The 17,864-nt window shown below is 41.6% G+C and overlaps 1 protein-coding gene across 2 annotated transcripts in view; it reads right to left on the minus strand.

The window, feature by feature from the left end:
- Nucleotides 1-303: 303 nt before the first annotated feature.
- Nucleotides 304-17,864, minus strand: part of LOC126236755 (uncharacterized) — a 55,233-nt gene continuing 37,672 nt past the window's right edge. Inside the window, exons 4-5 of one of the 2 annotated variants that reach the window (XR_007544979.1) lie at nt 612-5,640; nt 304-488 (exon numbers count right to left, since the gene is read on the minus strand). Coding sequence is in view for 1 of the 2 variants with exons in the window: in XM_049946295.1 (XP_049802252.1) it covers nt 1,310-5,640 (4,331 nt within the window). In the remaining variant the exon portion in view is untranslated. Of the gene's footprint in view, nt 5,641-17,864 lie in introns of both variants that reach the window. The other variant, XM_049946295.1, reaches the window with a different exon arrangement.

Consider the following 17,864-nt stretch of genomic DNA (forward strand, 5'->3'; position numbering starts at 1 on the left):
AGTTCCATGTCAATCAGATGACAACAGGCACTCAGAATTTTAAGGGAACAGTTTACCACAAGGTTCAATTTACGGTCCTCTCTTGTTTCTGACATATATAAACGATCTTCTACTTGTTGTTTTATAAGATGCAGAATTTGTCCTTTTTACAAATGATACAAGTATAGGAATGAAAAGTAGTCCAGTCCCCACATTCAAAAAACAGCAGTAAATGGTTCACAGCTAAATGGCAGACCCAGTACATACACTTCAGTGCTTGTAGAACTCCACAAACTATGAAAATAGGGTTCTCAAACAATGAAATCCAAGAAGCAGAATGTATTCTTACATTTTAGAACTACACATAGATCACAGCCTTAATTTACAGGTACTTGGGTACATACACTATCAACAACCAGAGCACACTGAATGTCTTCTGATCAGCTGGTGGCGCTGAAGAGTGAAAGAACTTTCTGTTAGGCAACTATTTCTAATCCACTGAAGAATACCTGCAGAGAAACTCAAATTTAATGTTTTAGTTCATAATGTTAAGTTGATAGTTAAAATTGGCACTGAAATAGTAAAGTCATTTCACTGTATCACAATTTAATTATGTGTAATGCATATCCAACCTCTTTCCAAATCCCAGAGACCACTTTCTGTGGGTTCCATGGATTTCAGGGATGTATGCTTAGATAGTTTCAGGTGCGGAACCCACGTGTGAAAAGTCATATTTCATAATTTTTTTAGCAGCTTCCAGTGCAAGCCAACAGATGAAATATTGCACATGGATTTTTCTGGAAAATTTACTAACATAAATTTCAACACAGGATTGCTTATGACAAGTCTTGACCACTCCCTTGTCATGTACAATGTGACAGCTCAGTATTACTATTCATAATATAATACATAACAAAATCTTGCACTATACAACGCATCTGAAACAATATTTGTATATAATATAAATAACGACAGAACTACAGTAATTTTTAATTCAAGTGAATGGGCACATACAGTGTTAAAATGTATTAACAATTGTTATAAATGTACAATGTAAATAAATATTTTTATGACTATTTACATACATATAGAACCAATGAGGTATTATATACTTACTGTCATGATTAAATAACATATAAAATATGCTAAATAATATACAGTTTAGAATTGTTATTAACAAATTAGACCCAAGAATGATACCAGGACACAATTTTCCTCTTAATTGATTAATTCCTTTGAGATAACACTTATGAGATTTGACCACACAACCACTGGCCACTCCTTATTTTGATCTGGTACTCAAAAATCCTCAGACTTACAGTAATTATTCTCATTTATTTCTATAATGCTTTTCATATGTCAGACCCACCTTGAAAACAAACTCATCCGGTAAATATTTTTCCCCAAATATAAGGTAGTGTGCATAAGTGTTTACTGATAAGTATTTTCTGAGTAACTTATGTACACTGTATACATGCACATCCCAATTTTTTCTTTCACGAATGCAAGCCGTAACTTCAGTACAAAGTACTTTTACAAACTCTTCACACTTTACACTACCATTGAGACCAAATTTTCTGTCAAATTTTGGTAAAATATGATTATAAAATCTCTGATTAATCCAAGGCTTTGGACGTGCCAGTTTAGGTTTGTGATACTGTTCACCGTCAATCAAGAAACGAGCATGTACTGTTGGTTTACCATGAGTTTGCTTGAGATCCGATTTTTTCTGGTGAATAACACATTTACTTTCCTCTGGAGGCGCTGTGTTAATCACTGGTCTCTCCTCCTCTGTACCATCTGCATCATTATCTACCATTGGTTGTGGATGGGTGTCCGCATAACTTCGTCTCTCACTTCTTGTTTGGCTGTTTCTATTTATACTGTCTTTGAAGTGGTCATCATTTGGTGTTTTATCATTATTTGCATTAGACACACCAGATGAAACTGAGTGAATTATTTTATCATTTGAAAGACAGCTAACTATTGAATTTTTGTTGTTTTCCTTACTTCTCGCTTTACTGCTGTTTTCAGTGTTCGGCGAGAAGTTTTCCTTGTGAGATGTATTTATCCGAGATGCTGAGTGAGGAGGTGTAGTCAATTCTCTTAACCCTCTGATAACCACTGATGTCTCTCCTTCTGCACCATTTGCATCATCATCATCATCATCATCATCATCATCATCATCTGTCAGTTGTGGTTGGGTGCCAGTAAAACTTTTCTCATTTTCGGTTTGTCTGTTTCTGTGGAAACTGTCTTTCAAGTACTCATCATGCTCTTTACCATTATTTGCTTTAGAGAAACGAGGTGAATCTGATTTAACAATTTTAGCATTTGACACATTGTTAGCTGTTGAATTTTTGTTCACATTTTTTCTTACTTCACTGCTGTTTTTAATGCTCAAGGAGAAGTTTTCCTTGTGAGATGTTTTATTTATATGAGATGCTGACAGAGAAGGAGAAGATAATTCTCTTAATTCTTGTGTTCCTTTCGATGTACAGTGTTCCTCACTACAATTAGGTGCTACTGCATAATCAGTTTTATTTTCTATGGAAGCACCTGTCATTTTGGTGATACTCCTCACGTTACTGCCTTTTTTGCTAGTTGAGACATCTGTCTCAATCAATTTACTAGATGAAACTGCCACATAAGAATAATTTGAAGACTTTCTCCTCTCAGCTCTCAAACTTGCTTTGTCACTCTTTCTCAGATTAAGCTCTTCAACTTCTGAATTACAAATTTTCTGAGCAAATGTGTTAAATGGAGATATCTGGTCAATTTCAGCATGATTGTTACACTTTTCTTGTGCTTTACTAGTAGAGTATGAAGAAATGCTTCCCATACAAGGCAAAGATACACTCTGTTTGGTATCACACCCCATTTTTTGGAATACAATATGATAAGGAGAGATTGCAAGTTCACCTGGAACACTTTTATTGTTTCCTTGCTTTTCCTTCTCATTTTTGCTGTCTGCATTGATTAATTTGTCTTGAGAATTTAAGGATCTACTTTTTGCTAAGCTTTTAGTTTTGTTTCTCATATGTCCAAACACTTGACTAACATCGTTATCACCAGCAGACTGTTCTGATGTCCTGTAGTTTGATGTTAGGAAATTCAAAACATTTGAGGGAATGCTTTCTGTAATGGGTTTGTGGTCTGACACAGCATGTAAGTTTTCTTGCACAGGAATTTTGTTAGCAAAACTGGCATCTTTCCTAACAGTATTTGAGTGATGCTCATTTGCTTCTAATTCACTGTATTTCATTCCATTGTCATTTATTTTATTTTCAATAGTTGGTTCATTTCCACTTTCCCTGCCATTTAATGTGAAATAATTATTTCTGATACCTGCCTTCTCTGTCCCTGAACTAACTGTTTCACTATTTTCTGTGGAAACATGCGCTAACTCCAGAAATGAAGCTGCCAGACTCCTTCTCGTTTTAGTCTCTATTTTGCGCATGGCAGAAGGTGGATGTTCCTTCTTACTGCTTGATTTCACCATTGTTGAATGTGGTACATTGTCTGGATCAAATGTTAAATCTGATGACAGAGTGGTGTCACAAACACTATTATAACATTTCTTTCTTTCCTTACAGTTAGTTTCCTCACTCTCATGATTTGAAAATCTTGGCTGGTGAGCAATGGGGTTATCTGACTGATACGTTTGTTTCTCTTTATGAGTTACTTTTAACATGTTAGATGTTGCCGCTTGCTGAAGTGCAGCCAGAGTAGGTGGACACTGTTCTATAATCTCATCTTTATCCACAACGATCTTAGAAGATGTAATTTTTGGTTTGAATTTAGAGATTGTAAGAGAATAACTAGGTGACTCCACTGGTCTCCCATATTCAGAGGTACATTTGAGGCCATGGAAGGCTTTTCTTTTAACTAATTTATCAACTGAGTGGTTATAGTCCCCATCATTTGTTTGTCTACTGCCTTCTACGTTGTGATTTTTATGTGAATCCCCCTGCATTCCTGAAAGCTCGAATGTGTGTGGTGACACTGGATCAATTTTCTTTCCAAGTACCTTCATTATAAATAAATTCGTGGCAGAAACTTCTACACTTTCCTTTGTATTAGCTGCCAATCCATTTTGGGCATAATTCTCATCCAAGGCAATATCACTGTGCTGTTTCTCAACAGTGGGCTCAGCACTTTTGTCATTATTTCCAACAACTAATTCAGAGTAATTGGGCTGAAGCTGTTTTTTGTTTCTTTTACCAACAATTTTAGCAGATGCAGGAGCTTTCAGAACATCCATTTCTGCAGAAATACTACCTGCAAATGTATTTTTTGCATAATTCTCAGCCAAGGCAATATAATTGTTCTGCGTCTCAATATTTTGCTCAGCACTTTCATCATTATTTCCAACAACCAATTCAGAGTAATTAGGCTGAAGATGTTTTTTGTTTCTTTTGCCAACGATTTTAGCAGATGCAGGAGCTTTCAGAACATCCATTTCTGCAGAAATACTAGCTGCCAATGTATTTTTGGCATAATTCTCAGCCAAGGCAATATCATTGTACTGCTTCTCAATATTTTGCTCAGCACTGCCATCATTATTTCCAACAACTGATTCAGAGTAATTGGGCTGAAAGTGTTTTTTGTTTCTTTTGCCAACAATTTTTGCAGATGCAGGAGCTTTTCGAACATCCATTTCTGCAGAAATGTCTTTATTCTGTTGCTCACTGGTACATGGGTCATCTACATTCGCCTGCTTGTTCCGAACAGAATCCTCAGCAACAGGATTCTCAACTACTGAGTCAAACATACCATGCTTCAGATGTATCTGCTTAAAATTGTATCTGACATTTTTAGGTACTGGAGCAATGCTATTAGCTGATCCTGAAGAAAAATTTCCAGTTTTATTTTCTAATTCAGCTATAGGATCAACGTTATTGCTGGTACCCATCAAAGATTCATACGGATTTTTCCCATGAGGCCTTGACACCTTCTTCCTCAATGCATTTTTTGGTCTCACATTCAAAATAGAGTCTGCACTTGATCTTGATTCAAATATTTTTGGTTGGTCACAACTCTTGGTGATTTCTGGATCTACATTAAGATTACCAGTCTTCTTCCAAGTATCTTTCATAAGTTGCTTCGTCTGATGTAAAACAGTAGGTGACGTTATATCAAATATATCCTGCTTTATTACTGCTTTCTTCTTCTTGAGTTTATGTTCTGGTGTTTTATTTTTGGAAAAACTAGTATCTGACGATTCCATGCTATTACTCATCTCTCCTTCTCTTCTCGTCTGAGTATGGTGTTCGCTTATGTCAAGTGCGTCATCATATATTTGTGGTTTTCTGCCACTTGTTCGTTGTTTCTTTTTCTTCCTTAAGTGTATGTCCATATCAATATTGTAATCAATTGCATTCTTTGAATTTGTTTGTTCCTCATAATCTGAATTTGAAAGTTGACCTCTCTTACAACTGCTTTTGAGCTGATAACTATTATCTGATAAAGAGGATGAACCATCTGATCCAGGGGAAATTCTTGAAGTCTCCCTCATATGTGCCAAAAGATACTGACCAGAATTTGACATCTCAAGAAATTTCTCTGAACAGTGTGCTGTTTCCTCAACTCTAGTTGTATTTGGGATGAAATTTTCTGTGACTGAACTATCTTCCAAATGCTTCTTCCACATCTCCTTTGCTGAAAAAAAGTAAAGAGTTAACGTCACTATCTAATTTTACTACACCATAATAGAATTACGAGGGGCGTTTGAAAAGTCTGTGCAAAAACAAAAACTACTTACGTGTTTGGGGTAAACCTTTTTTATTTTTCAACATAGTCTCCTTTTAGACTTATACACTTCGTCCACTGCTGTTCTAATTTGTTGATCCCTTCTCAATAATAGGAATTGTCCAAGTCTGCAAAATAGCTATTAGTTGCTGCAATCACCTCCTCGTTTGAATAAAATCTTTGTCCCACCAGCAATTTCTTCAAATTGAGGAACAAATAGTAGTCCAAGGGAGCCAAGTCTGGAGAATAGGGGGGATGTGAAACGAGTTGGAATCCTATTTCCATTAATTTTGCAACCACAACTGCTGAGGTGTGTGCTGGTGCACTGTCGTGATGGAAAAGGACTTTTTTGCGGTCCAATCCCAGGCGTTTTTCTTGCAGCTTGGTTTTCAAACAGTCCAATAATGATGAATAATATGCACCTGTAATAGTTTTACCCTTTTCCAGATAGTTGATGGGGATTATTCCTTGTGAACCCCAAAAGACAGTCACCATAACTTTTCTGGCCGAAGGAATGGTATTTGCCTTTTTTGGTGCAGATTCTCCCTTGGTAACCCATTGTTAAGTTTGTTGTTTGGTCACAGGAGTATAGTACTGTACCCATGTTTCATCGACAGTGACAAAACGACACTTAAAGTCCTGCGGATTCTTCCTGAACAGCTGTAAACCATCATTGCAACACTTCACATGATTCTGTTTTTGGTCAAGCATGAGCAATCGCAGAAGCCATCTTGCGGATAGCTTTCTCATGTCCAAATGTTTATGCAAACTATTATGTACCTGTTCATTCGAGATGCCCGCAGCACTAGCAATCTGACGCATCATAACACTTCTGTCATCCATCACCATATCATGGATTTTATCAATGATCTCTGGAGTCGTAACCTCCACAGGGTGTCCAGAACGTTCAGGATTAGTTGTGCCCATATGGCCACACCGAAAATTTCGAAACCACTTATAAATTGTTGTAATCAAAGGTGTAAAGTCACCGTAATGTTTATCAAGCTTTTCTTTAGTCTCCTGAGGCATTTTGCCTTTCATAAAGTAATGTTTAATCATGACACAAAATTCTTTTTTGTCCATTTTTTGACAAACACTAAACTTCCTTGATTCACGCGAATGCCAAACACAAAGAAATAGACCAATATGGCTGAAACTTGGAGTGCGTTCTTTCCAAAGATGCTACTAATTAAACATGACCTCAATATGTGTCAGTGGTGCCATCTCTCGGACTTTGCACAGACTTTTCAAACAGGTCTCATAGTACAAACTCACATTTGCAACGATAATTCACATCCTGTTATTCCTTTCTCTGTACACAAAATGGTGGAAAATTATTTCAGTCCTCTAACTTGTTGCTATTCAAGGTTTAGGATTCATGTTATCTTTCTTTAAACACAGCAGTGATATCAAAATCATTACAGAAGTAAAGAACTACATATATTCACAAGGTCAAAGATGAGTTTATCTTGGTCCAAACTAAGGCATATAAATAAATAGTAAGGCAAAACATTCTTGTAAAAATACATAAATAATGTGGTGGTGGTCGTGGGAGGAGGAGGGAGCTGTTATTCTATGCAGCTAACCAATAGACCCTGTTTTCGAAACACTGATCTGAATCACCCTTTTCCTTGTTTACCTTCACTCTCACTGAAATTTTTTTGAGAATTACATACTTTAATATTAGTTTTAAACTGTCATGCACCATACTTGATGTCTCTTCATTGTAAAGATACATTTTCAACTACATCCTGGTTTTCCCAACAGCAAATACTTTTCCTCCTGATGTGATTACAGCACAGCCAATGTGTCAAGGTCTTCCAAACTAATTTAAACAAAAGTTGGTGGGTACTTTGTTATGTTATGACACAGGCTTTGTTTCTAACACCAAAACAGTTAGAACATAATAAAGACGATAAATAACTTTTGAACAGTATATTCTCAATTGTACTCCATGGGAAAGAGGGGGCGAAGACTTGGGGAAAAGATTAGTTACTCAGAAGAACTATGAAGGGATACACCTCATCCATAATAACCATCCTAGCTGATAGCCATCTTCCACAAAGGTTACGCAGACCGCTACTCTGTCTCGAGATGGCTCATCACGGCAACACATTGGGAATGTGCTTGTGTGACAGAGGATGGTAGGGAGGGTGCTGCAAAGACAATGGGACAAAGGCCTTGCCTTACAATACAATACAACACAATACAATGCAATGTGAGCACACTATGGGAGGTTCAAGCTATTGGGTGGCAGGCAATCCGAGACTGACGGTAACAACACAATTCTAGCCAACTGCAATGCTGCTGCTACTGGTCAAGAGTTATCAGGGCAAACAGTTTAAATGGTTGCAGGAAACACATATTCACCTGTATACATCAATGAAGATGCCTAATTTTACATGTGCACATTGTGTTGCCAGGTTGCATTTGTTAGCACAGTGGGATGTCATTTCCCCACAGTCCGCATTCAGGGGCTAATGTGCAATGGTTTGGATGGGCATTAGATTAAACAGGCAAACACCTCTCATCATAGTGACGCCTCCACAATTAAACGTCCAATGCTACTTGGACAAGATAGTGGAGCTGTGCGTCATTCTGGAGGCTGCAGTGTTTGGACCACGCTTAACACTGATGCAGGGCAACATTCAGGCTCACATCACCTGGCCCATCCATGATTGTCTCAATACACCGGGTATCTCAGTTGTGGAATGGCCTGCCAACAGCTCTGACTTAAACCCAACTAAAATGAAAGTGTGTGAGATTTCATGGGTCGAAATTGAGAAACTGCCCGATTCATTACAAAACATCTGGAACAACATCACTCAGGCCTACATCAATTTCGTATCTGTAGCTTTAGTCATTGATACCACGATGTCATTAATTTCAGAGCTGGAATCATCTGTTATTAAGAATTCATTTAAATCAATAAGAATATCCTTAAAATTTGAACTTTTTTTCCTTTCTTTGTCCTGAAATTGGTTTGTGCAACAAAACAAAGTAGCAGTGTAGCGCCAAAATGCTGCTGCAGCAGCATTGCTGGCAGCATGTTAAGCCTGAGTGGTGTCTGAACAGTTGCTTATCCCGGTGGCTCTTATGGAGCAGTGAATGGCCAGTTTCTGTACAAGGAAATGTTTAAGGTGTCCAAAAAATATGCATGGGTGCCACGGAGGGTTTTGCCGAACGAATATCCCATGCTCACACCACAGGAGGGTGGAGAAAGGAGGATTGCAAAAGCATTAACACCTTTTTCTGCTTTGGATTTATATTTTGAACAGTCCCCAGCTGGTTGGTTGGTCTGATGTTTAAAGGGACCAAACTACATGGTCATCGGTCCCTTGTTCCATTGAACTAAGTCCATGGGATAAAACGGAAAACAAACAGGACACACCACAGGAGTTCAAATGGCTCTGAGCACTATGGGACTTAACATCTGTGGTCATCAGTCCCCTAGAACTTAGAACTACTTAAACCTAACTAACCTAAGGACATCACACACATCCATGCCCGAGGCAGGATTCGAACCTGTGACCGTAGCAGTCGCGCGGTTCCGGACTGAGTGCCTAGAACCGCTAGACCACCGTGGCCGGCTACACCACAGGAGTTCTAGATGGGCAAACCAAAAAGGAAAAAAAACACAAAGCTGAACACACTAGGGACAAAAGAACACAAGAAAAGCACAGACATACAAGAAACAGGCAGAAGAGCTTAAAACAGTAGAGCAGATGACCTGGGACGGCTGATCACGAGGATAAGAAAGGATGAGCCAGCCACTCTGCAACACTTCAAAATCTCTAACCTAAAAGTACTAGGGTAGAGAGCACAGGGAGACAAAGGACAGGAACTAAAACTTAAACCGAAGAATAAGAACCAGTGTCACGTAGAAAATTTAAACCAAGTTAGCTGTGGAGGCATTGTCTCCTAAAATCGAAGGAAGGGAGTCAGGGAGATTAAAATTTCGTCTTAGAGTGGCTAGATGTGGACAGTCCACCAAAAGACGGACCACTGTCAAACGGGAGCTGCAGAGACAACATGGTGGGGCCTCACGCCAGAGAAGATAGCCATGCATCAGCCAAGTGCGGCCGATGCGAAGGCAGCAGAGGACCACTGAGTCCCTGTGAGAAGCCTGCAGAGAAGACTTTCACTGAGTTGTGCTCTCCTTGATGGTGCGGTGTTTAGTGAGCGTAACTAATCTACACCATTCAGCATCCCAAATCCCGCGACCCATGTGGCTAACACCGATCGGAGACCAGGTTTGGGTATTCCAATCACCAGAAGCAGCTTATGTGTGGCCTGTTTGGCCAGCCTGTCAACGAGCTCATTTTCTGGGATTCCAACATGCCCCAGGGTCCATACAAAGACTACTGATCGACCAGATCGTTCGAGGGCATAAACCGACTCCTGGATAGTTGCTACCAGAGGATGGCATGGGTAGCACTTATCAATGGCCTGTAAACCACTGAGCAAATCACTGCAGACAAGGTAGGACACACCGGGGCAGGAACAAATATGTTCAAGGGCATGAGAGATGGCCATCAGCTCGGCAGTGAAGACACTGCAGCCATCTGGCAAGGAGCGCTGTTCGATATGCACCGAGTGAGCATAGGCAAAGCCTATGCAACCATCAACCAGTGAGCCGTCGGTGTAGATGACTTCAGAACCCTGGGATGTGTCACAGATCTATAAAAAGTGACTGCGGAGTGCCTCAGGAGGAACAGAGCCCTTATGGAATAGCGAAAGGTCCAGCCGTAGTATCAGCCGAGGCATACACCACGGAGGCATATGTGTATGGACCCGCACGAAACACTGTAAAGAAAATGACTGAGTTCAGACAACAGGGAACGGACACAAACAGTGATCGTTATCCCTGACTGACGCCGCCATTCCGGGAGATGAACCACTGTGTTTGGGGACAAAAGACAGTAATTGGATGCTGAGGCAAGCTATGGACATGTGCTGCATAGTGGGCGAGCAGTTGGCAGCGCCTGATGTGCAATGGAGGGACTACAGCCTCCTGGACTCGTTCGAAAAGTGCCCGTCGCTAGACGGCCCCCACAGTGGTGCACAGGGTCAAGCAACTTGAATGCTGAGGGCGCTGACGAACCATACGCTACACTCCCATAGGCAAGTTGTGAATGAAGTAGGGCTTTGTAGAGCTGCAGCAATGTAGAGTGATCTGCCCCCCCCCCCCCCCAGGCGGTGTAGCTCAGGCAGCGGAGGGCATTAAGATGCCTCCAGTTCTTTCGCTTAAACTGACGAATGTGGGGAAGCCATGTTAGCCGGGCGTCGAAAACCAGTCCTAAAAAGCGATATGTTTCGACTACCTGTAGTGGATGGCCATCAAGAAAAAGTGCAGGGTCAGGATGGACTGTCCGTTGCCGATAGAAGTACAAAACGCAGGTCTTGTTGGCAGAGAAATGAAACCTGTGGGTGAGAGCCCATGACTGCGCATTCCGAATGGCTCCCTGTATTCGGTGTTCAGCAACACCAATGGTGGAGGAACTGAAACAATTGCAGAAATCGTCAGCATATGAGGAGGGCAACACTGACTGCCCTACAGCTGCTGTTAGGCCACTTATAGAGACTAAAAAAAATGGAATGCTCCATACAGAGCCCTGTGGGACCGCATTTTCTTGGATACAGTCCCCAGTGATTCCATCCTGTATACCAGAGCAAAAATTGCAGTGACGCTGCACTCCAAATGGGTGAGATCATGCTCAGTGCCGTTAGAGGAGGGTTGAATTGTCCAGGGATGTCAGCAGTGTCAAAGTTTGTCAAGAACATCATCCTGTTGCTTATCACACAGCAAACTGTTGTTTTCAACTGCAAAATGTGTGGAAATTAATGCCACAAGGCAACGAGTGGTTTCATTCACACTCTTTTTGCACCTCCTGATGTATTTTCGTGCTGATTCTGAGCAGCCACTGTCATTGGTCAGCCATTAGAAAACAGCACGATTTCCATCCTGGGCATTGCAGTTCTGATATCTGTCACACAGTCTTCAAGAGAAGGAGTGAGATGGGTAGGTAAAGTGAAGTGTGACGACCTTCTCACAGAGTGACCCATCCACAATGGCAATGGGAAGAATTGTGGTGAAATGTGATGTCAATGAGATATCATTAACCTACCATTAATCTCACACAGATGTGTGATTCACGTGTCAATAGTTTCTGCTTGAAGTGTCGCTGAGCCTGAGGTGATGTCACATTATTATAGAGAAAGGATGAAGGCACCTTTGAGCAAGATTTCAAACCTCTCGGTCACAATGGGAGAAAATCGCAGGGCTTCAAAAAAGTCCTTGAATTTTGTTGCACAGTGTAGCTGGTATACAAACAAAATTGATGTGGTACAAACTGCACTATGCAAACTATCAGCAGCACAATAAAATCCACCCTTATCGCATGGTTACCATCCTTGAGCCACATAGCATCAACTGAGACATGGCACAAAAAGGGACTCCTTAGAGAGCACCACAAGAGTAAGAATAACCCTCAGCTACCAATTCATAATAACATATCTGACTAGGACTTTAGAAAACCGATATCAAAAAGCCCAGCACTAGTCAGACTCAAAACTTTGACGTTCGCAATGCCTGGACACAACACTGGCAAGATCACTGCCCACCACAATGCCCAAGTTTCACTATCACATCCTGAAAAACAAACAACCTGACACATACTGGAAGAACATCCAACCTGCAAAGGACCCGCCTCTGATTGAGTATAAAAGATGCTTGTATATTAATCTGTGGCTAAGTGGGGCACGTAACATGTACATATGCGTTGAACCATCTTAACTATAATGTTATATAAATAAATATGTATTACCATGTACATCTTACAATAGATAAATAATTCAAATATCATGTTCTGTAAATGCAGTCATATATATCTTAGGGCAAGTCAAATTATACATTCACAGAAAGCCACCAGAGGCTACTTCTACAAAGTAGCAAGGTAAAGCTCTTTTCAATATAATGGTTAGTTTCAACAATAATGATCTTTACTGGACTTGGTCTTACTGGAAGTGGTATGCACTTGCCTCCCTCCAGTCTTTGAACTGCCTTGTCCAAACCATTATGTACTCTAGTCGACGGTGGAAAAATCAGGGGAAAAAATTTGTGTGGTCAGGGAGGAGTGCCATGAGCAACACACAAAAAACTAGTGCCATGAGCAACACACAAAAAACTGTGACTGGTGGGGTGAGAGTGTTGGGGTGGGTGTGGTGGTGGTGGTGGTGGTGGGGATGTTTAAGGTAAATGTTTTATGCATTCCTTGAATTTTTTAGCAAAAATGTTTACTAGTAAAAAATTAAACTACATTAAATTTCCCACAAAACATGTCCTATTCATTTTGTCTCTAGGGCTTACAGTTTCCGCATTGCAGGGGGCAGAAAAATCACAAGTTATTAAAAATAATATATTAATAGTATAAAACTAATGTTTGTTCTATGATGAAGTAGGTAAAGAACAGATATTAAATGAAACAAAGGAAAATCCAGGTTGAAATGATGACAATATTATGACAAGGATAGATCAGTTTGTTGATTTGGCAGAGTGGACCAAACAGCAAGGTCATCAGTCCCGTTGGATTAAGGAAGGGATGGGAAGGAAATCAGCCATGCCCTTTCAAAGGAACCATCCCAGCATTTGCCTGAAGCGGTTTAGGGAAATTGCTACTCACACCATATATCGACTATTTTAGGACACTCCTCAGAGACATTCACTGGACTGATGTTTACAGTGCTACATCTACATTTATACTCCGCAAGCCACCCAACGGTGTGTGGCGGAGGGCACTTTACGTGCCACTGTCATTACCTCCCTTTTCTGTTCCAGTTGCGTATGCTTTGCGGGAAGAACGACTGTCGGAAAGCCTCCGTGCGCGCTCGAATCTCTCTAATTTTACATTTGTGATCTCCTTGGAAGGTATAAGTAGGGGGAAGCAATATATTCGATACCTCATCCAGAAATGCACCCACTCGAAACCTGACGAGCAAGCTACACCGCGATGCAGAGCGCCTCTCTTGCAGAGTCTGCCACTTGAGTTTGCTAAACATCTCCGTAACGCTATCATGGTTACCAAATAACCCTGTGACAAAACGCGCCGCTCTTCTTTGGATCTTCTCTATCTCCTCCGTCAACCCGATCTGGTACGGATCCCACACTGATGAGCAATACTCAAGTATAGGTCGAACGAGTGTTTTGTAAGCCACCTCCTTTGTTGATGGACTACATTTTCTAAGAAATCTCCCAATGAATCTCAACCTGGTACCCGCCTTACCAACAATTAATTTTATATGATCATTTCACTTCAAATCGTTCCGCACGCATACTCCCAGATATTTTACAGAAGTAACTGCTACCAGTGTTTGTTTGCTATCATATAATCATACAATAAAGGATCCTTCTTTCTATGTATTCGCAATACATTACATTTGTCTATGTTAAGGGTCAGCTGCCACTCCCTGAACCAAGTGCCTATCCGCTGCAGATCTTCCTGCATTTCGCTACAATTTTCTAATGCTGCAACTACTCTGTATACTACAGCATCATCTGCGAAAAGCCGCATGGAACTTCCGACACTATCTACTAGGTCATTTATATATATTGTGAAAAGCAATGGTCCCATAACACTCCCCTGTGGCACGCCAGAGGTTACTTTAACGTCTGTAGACGTCTCTCCATTGATAACAACATGCTGTGTTCTGTTTGCTAAAAACTCCTCAGCCACACAGCTGGTCTGATATTCCGTAGGCTCTTACTTTGTTGATCAGGCGACAGTGCGGAACTGTATCGAACGCCTTCCGGAAGCCAAGGAAAATAGCATCTACCTGGGAGCCTGTATCTAATATTTTCTGGGTCTCATGAACAAATAAAGCGAGTTGGGTCTCACACGATCGCTGTTTCTGGAATCCATGTTGATTCCTACAGAGTAGATTCTGGGTTTCCAAAAACGACAAGATACTCGAGCAAAAACATGTTCTACAATTCTACAACAGATCGACGTCAGAGATATAGATCTATAGTTTTGCGCATCTGCTCGACGACCCTTCTTGAAGACTGGGATTACCTGTGCTCTTTTCCAATCATTTGGAACCCTCCGTTCCTCTAGAGACTTGCGATACACGGCTGTTAGAAGGGGGGCAAGTTCTTTCACGTACTCTGTGTAGAATCAAACTGGTATCCCGTCAGGTCCAGTGGACTTTCCTCTGTTGAGTGATTCCAGTTGCTTTTCTATTCCTTGGACACTTATTTCGATGTCAGCCATTTTTTCGTTTGTGCGAGGATTTAGAGAAGGAACTGCTGTGAAACAGCTTTGGAAGAAGGTGTTTAGTATTTCAGCTTTACGCGTGTCATCCTCTGTTTCAATGCCATCATCATCCCGGAGTGTCTGGATATGCTGTTTCGAGCCACTTACTGATTTAACGTAAGACCAGAACTTCCTAGGATTTTCTGTCAAGTCGGTGCATAGAATTTTACTTTCGAATTCACTGAACGCTTCACGCATAGCCCTCCTTACACTAACTTTGACATCGTTTAGCTTCTGTTTGTCTCAGAGGTTTTGCCTGTGTTTAAACTTGGAGTGAAGCTCTCTTTGCTTTCGCAGTAGTTTCCTAACTTTGTTGTTGAACCATGGTGGGTTTTTCCCGTCCCTCACAGTTTTACTCGGCACGTACCTGTCTAAAACGCATTTTACGATTGCCTTGAACTTTTTCCATAAACACTCAACATTGTCAGTGTCGGAACAGAAATTTCGTTTTGATCTGTTAGGTAGTCTGAAATCTGCCTTCTATTACTCTTGGTAAACAGATAAACCTTCCTCCATTTTTTTTTATATTCCTATTAACTTCCATATTCAGGGATGCTGCAACGGTCTTATGATCACTGATTCCCTGTTCTGCACTTACAGAGTCGAAAAGTTCGAGTCTGTTTGTTACCAGTAGGTCCAAGATGTTATCTCCACGAGTCGGTTCTCTGTTTAATTGCTCGAGGTAATTTTCGGATAGTGCACTCAGTATAATGTCACTCGATGCTCTATCCCTACCACCTGCCCTAAACATCTGAGTGTCCCAGTCTATATCTGGTAAATTGAAATCTCCACCTAAGACTATAACATGCTGAGAAAATTTATGTGAAATGTATTCCAAATTTTCTCTCAGTTGTTCTGCCACTAATGCTGCTGAGTCGGGAGGTCGATAAAAGGAGCCAATTATTAACCTAGCTCGGTTGTTGAGTGTAACCTCCACCCATAATAATTCACAGGAACTATCCACTTCTACTTCACTACAGGATAAACTACTACTAACGGCGACAAACACGCCACCACCGGTTGCATGCAATCTATCCTTTCTAAACACCGTCTGTGCCTTTGTAAAAATTTCAGCAGAATTTATCTCAGACTTCAGCCAGCTTTCTGTACCTATAACGATTTCAGCGTCGGTGCTTTCTATCAGCGCTTGAAGTTCCAGTACTTTACCAATGCAGCTTCGACAGTTTACAATTACAATACCAATTGCTGCTTGGTCCCCGCATGTCCTGACTTTGCCTTGCACCCTTTGAGGCTGTTGCCCTTTCTGTACTTGCCTGAGGCCATCTAACCTAATAAACCGCACAGTCCACGCCACACAACCCCTGCTACCCGTGTAGCTGCTTGCTGCGTGTAGTGGACTCCTGACCTATCCAGCGGAACCCGAAACCCCACCACCCTATGGCGCAAGTCGAGGAATCTGCAGCCCACACGGTCGCAGAACCGTCTCAGCCTCTGATTCAGACCCTCCACTCGGCTCTGTACCAAAGGTCCGCAAGACAGTCCTGTCGACGATGCTGCAGATGGTGAGCTCTGCTTTCATCCCGCTAGCGAGACTGGCAGTCTTCACAAAATCAGATAGCCGCCGGAAGCCAGAGAGGATTTCCTCAGATCCATAGCGACACACATCATTGGTGCCGACATGAGCCACCACCTGCAGATGGATGCACCCTGTACCCTTCATGGCATCCGGAAGGACCCTTTCCACATCTGGAATGACTCCGCCCGGTGTGCACACGGAGTGCACATTGGTTTTCTTCCCCTCTCTTGCTGCCATATCCCTAAGGGGCCCCATTACGCGCCTGGCGTTGGAGCTCCCAACTACCAGTAAGCCCACCCTCTGCGACCGCCCGGATCTTGCAGACTGAGGGGCAACCTCTGGAACAGGACAAGCAGCCATGTCCGGCCGAAGATCAGTATCAGCCTGAGACAGAGCCTGAAATCGGTTCGTCAGATAAACTGGAGAGACCTTCCGTTCAGCCCTCTGGAATGTCTTTTGCCCCCTGCCACATCTAGAGACGACCTCCCACTCTACCACAGGTGAGGGATCAGCCTCAATGTGGGCAGTATCCTGGGCAGCCACAGTCATAGTCCGATCGGAGGATGATGCGTGGGACGAGCTGGCCATCCCCGACAAACCCCCATCCGGACCCCCACAGTGATGCCCATTAGCAACAGCCTCAAGCTGTGTGACTGAAGCCAACACTGCCTGAAGCTAGGAGCGAAGGGATGCCAACTCAGCCTGCATCCGAACACAGCAGTTGCAGTCCCTATCCATGCTAAAAACTGTTGTACAAAGAACGTCTGAACTAATCTACAGAGAGCACAAACAAAACAACACAAAATTTAAATGGTTATTAAAATACAAGATTGCCTAGTAAATGCAGTAATGCTGCTACTTGTGCACTGCTGACACACTGCTTGGCAACGGAAGGAGACTACGTGATTTTACACTATTCAGGTACTAAAACGCGATGCTACAACTCTCAAATACTATAATACACCCGAAATTTATGAATTAAACAATGCAAGTACCAAAAACACGCAAAGAAATTAAGAATTAAACTATGTAACAAATAAGTGAGCTAGGAGTATACGACTTTCTGCTGGCAGCTGCTTATCCAACGGCGGCAGGGAGCACACTGGCATGGCATGAATGAAAAATATAACACTTTTTCTAATAAAGAGCTTACCTTATTTGAACACTGTTTTCCCCCAAAACTTACCAAGGGTAGAGCAAAGTCTACAAAGAAGCCATGGATTACTCAAGGAATTGGAGTATCTTGTAAAACAAAAAGAAAACTGTATCTGTCAATCCGAAACAGT

This window comes from Schistocerca nitens, chromosome 2 (genome assembly GCF_023898315.1).
Source record: "Schistocerca nitens isolate TAMUIC-IGC-003100 chromosome 2, iqSchNite1.1, whole genome shotgun sequence".
Lineage (NCBI taxonomy): Eukaryota > Metazoa > Arthropoda > Insecta > Orthoptera > Acrididae > Schistocerca > Schistocerca nitens.